The 3,404-nt window shown below is 26.4% G+C and overlaps 1 protein-coding gene across 1 annotated transcript; it reads left to right on the top strand.

Moving 5' to 3' along the window:
- LOC107612115 (NAC domain-containing protein 83) lies at window positions 957-3,396 on the top strand. The gene is given in 4 exon segments (XM_016313939.2): window positions 957-1,237; window positions 1,240-1,267; window positions 1,844-2,133; window positions 3,127-3,396. Coding segments are annotated over 4 exon segments (729 nt in total). The 5' UTR covers window positions 957-1,060; the 3' UTR covers window positions 3,361-3,396.

Raw genomic sequence — 3,404 nt, 5'->3', positions numbered from 1 at the left:
TTTTTAATCGTTGATCTTAATTATATATATTATATATTTTTTTTTATAATTAAGATTAACGGTTAAAAATCACTGAAACACCTATATGACGGCACACTTGAAAATTTTCCTATAATTTCACATAGGAGATTCCAAAAACCTATCCAACAAACCCTAAGTTTGATTAAATCGTTAAACCAAATCCAACAACTCCAGTTGAAAATAGTCAATCACCACCGCCAATCCAATATTAGATGAACATATATATATAGAAAATTTTAAATTTCAAAATTTTAATTAGGTCTTAATTAATTCTTTTGCTAATTAATTATCTCTCAATACTTGTTAATACATAATTGGTAGAACCATGGAATCTGAAATCATATTTCCATGACTCTAAGAAAAGCATGCAAAATATTTAATTTTATGACCAATCACTTTATATTTTATGATACAAAAGGTGGTGGTCAGGCATAGCAAAAAAGGCAAAGAAAAAGATCTTTTTAAATTTGATATATATAATATGAATTTAATTTTGATGCACTGTGTCAATGTAAAGTAAATTGTAATTATGCAATGTCATATTATTAGTAAAAATAACTACCTTTTATATTAATCGCATGAATAGTCATCCAAAAGAATAGATGTAATTACACGACTGTATAAAACGCTTTACACTGTCAAAAAATACCATTTAGCAGCGGTTACCATTAACCGTTGTTAAAGGTTTAGCCGCACACTATCTTCTAATGGGTTATCAACTGCTGTTATTCGTTTGACAGCGGTTAAAAATCACTGCTAATCGACTGCATAACCGCTGCTATTTGCTGGATGTGGTGTAGTGAAACTCAATATAATATATAACAACTTTTAATTAATTAATTAAAATTCCAAAGAACAAACTTAGTCAGTTAAGCATTGTCCCCTTTATTACATGCTTAAGTTCCCTCCCAACTAACTCCAAAAAAATTAAATAACCTAGCTATATATAATATGCTTATAAATAAGCATACACAAAGCTTCATTTTATCACCAATAAGTTGGTCCAGTTTTCTAAGTTTTTATTATTTATAATTATTTTATGATGAGCAAGAAGATGAGGTTTGTTAAGAAGAACAAGAATGGAGTGAGATTATTGCCACCTGGATTTCGGTTCCAACCAACAGAAGAGGAGCTTCTATTTCAGTATTTGAAATGTAAGGTTTTCTCTTTTCAGTTGCCAGCTTCAATCATTCCTGAGATCAATGTATGCAACTATGTTGCAACTACGATCCATGGGATTTGCCAGGTAATCAATATAAAAATCTTTACCTCCTTTTTTTTCTTAGTTTTAGTTTCACTCTTAAAGTTACCAAATTATAGTGAAGTATAATTCCGTTTAGTCTTTGCTTCTTAAAATGTTTAATTTAAAAATTTCTTCAAAAAAGGAAAAAGTTAAAGATAGACTAAATTAATTAAATTAAATTGAAACTAAATTGACATTATCTAAGGTTAGAATGAAACTAAGTTAAATTAAAATATTATTTAATTTTTACTCATTTTTTTTTTTTACATATAGCTCTAGGAATAATTAACTAATTAAGGTATTTTTACAATATGTAGTATAAACTCATCATCATTAATGACATATTTTCCATGCAAGAGAGCTCATTAGTATATGTAATACAAAAGTATTACGTGTAGATTAAAAATCATCGATCAAAATCATAGTAATATCTTTTAATTATTACTAAATTGATTAAAAGATGAAGAGAAACAAATATAAATAAACAAAATCACATTAACATAGCATTATTTATTAATGTCATAGATATATATGCTCTTATAACTATGATCTTATTATTTTTTTTTATTTTATTATTAGGGAATAATAATAATTATGGGGAGCAAGAAGAGAGATACTTGTTCAGCTCAAAGGAAGTTAAGTATAGAAACGGTAACCGAATGAACAGAATAACGAAATCTGGATATTGGAAAGCAACTGGATCAGACAAAAGAATAATTTCAACATCATGTAATAATAATAATAATAGTAATATTGTTGGGATAAGAAAAACTCTTGTATTCTATCATGGAAAATCTCCAAATGGCTCTAGAACTCATTGGATCATGCGTGAGTATCGACTTGTCACTACTCCTTCTAATTCATCCCAGGTGATTATTTTTTCAGTTATTACTACAAAGTTTGTTTTTACAAGTTTTTTTTCTTTTATAATGGCCTAATTAATGGGTAGCCAAAATTAGGTTAAATTACACAGTTGGTCTATACATTTTTAGTGAAATTACAAATTAGTCCCTACATTTTAAAAGTTTGTAATTGAGTTTCTAAAGAGAATTAAAATTTGCAATTTAGTCCTTACCGTTCAAAAATGTTAATTTAACAGATATTCTCAGCGTATGCTAAGAATATTCTGTTAAATCAAACACTTTTTTGAACGACGGAGATTAAATTACAAATTTTAATTTTCTTTAAGGACTCAATTACAAACTTTTAAAATGTAGGGACCAATTTACAATTTCACTGAAAGTGTAGTACCAACTGTGTAATTTAATCCCAAAATTATTAGCATTAATTATATTCCATTTTTTTTAACTTTCATGTAATATTACACTCATCAATAATATTCTTTGATTTGTTATATTTACACCCACATTATATTTTACAACATACAAAAAATAAATGGTAGAGATCATTATTAATAAAATATTTATTTATCATCTTTATAATAGACATACGATTTAATTAATAAGCATAATCAATTAATTTCTCGTGTTAATATTTTGTTATTCTGTTTTCGCGACACTCTTATTATTTAAATTCTCAACATTATTGTCAATTTTTTTCCTTCAAAAAAATTATATTATTTTTGGAGATTATAAATATACTAGTGTGACTAAAGAATCTGATCAAGCTAAAACAGAATTTAGTATTGCTTATTTAACTAACTAACTAACTAACTTAACATTTAAGTAACATAACTTTTCTTAATTATAACACTAGATTTTATTTTGGCTTGGTCGTTATTCTTTAGTTACACTAATCTTTACAAAAATAATAGTAAATTATATATTAACTAAAATAGTAAGATTATTGTGTGTATGACCATATTTTATTTAATTTATGTATGATTGATTTTATGTTGGCAGAAGTATGTAGAAGACTTAGGGAATTGGGTTCTTTGCCGCATATTCAAGAAGAAAAGAAGCATAGAAAGTCAACATCACATGGTCAACAACAAAATTAATAATGTTGTCGAGGTGGCTAATAATAATAATAAGCCAATATTCTTTGATTTTATGAGGCTATATGACTCGCCAATATCTTCTTCTTCATCCTCATCTTCTTCTTGTTTAAGTTCTGATTTCATAACTCAAGTGTAAGAACATATGTGGTTATTATGTATGAATTTTTATATACTTTTGTA

This window comes from Arachis ipaensis, chromosome B08 (assembly GCF_000816755.2).
Source record: "Arachis ipaensis cultivar K30076 chromosome B08, Araip1.1, whole genome shotgun sequence".
Lineage (NCBI taxonomy): Eukaryota > Viridiplantae > Streptophyta > Magnoliopsida > Fabales > Fabaceae > Arachis > Arachis ipaensis.
This window is presented reverse-complemented; position numbering and strand designations above follow the sequence as displayed.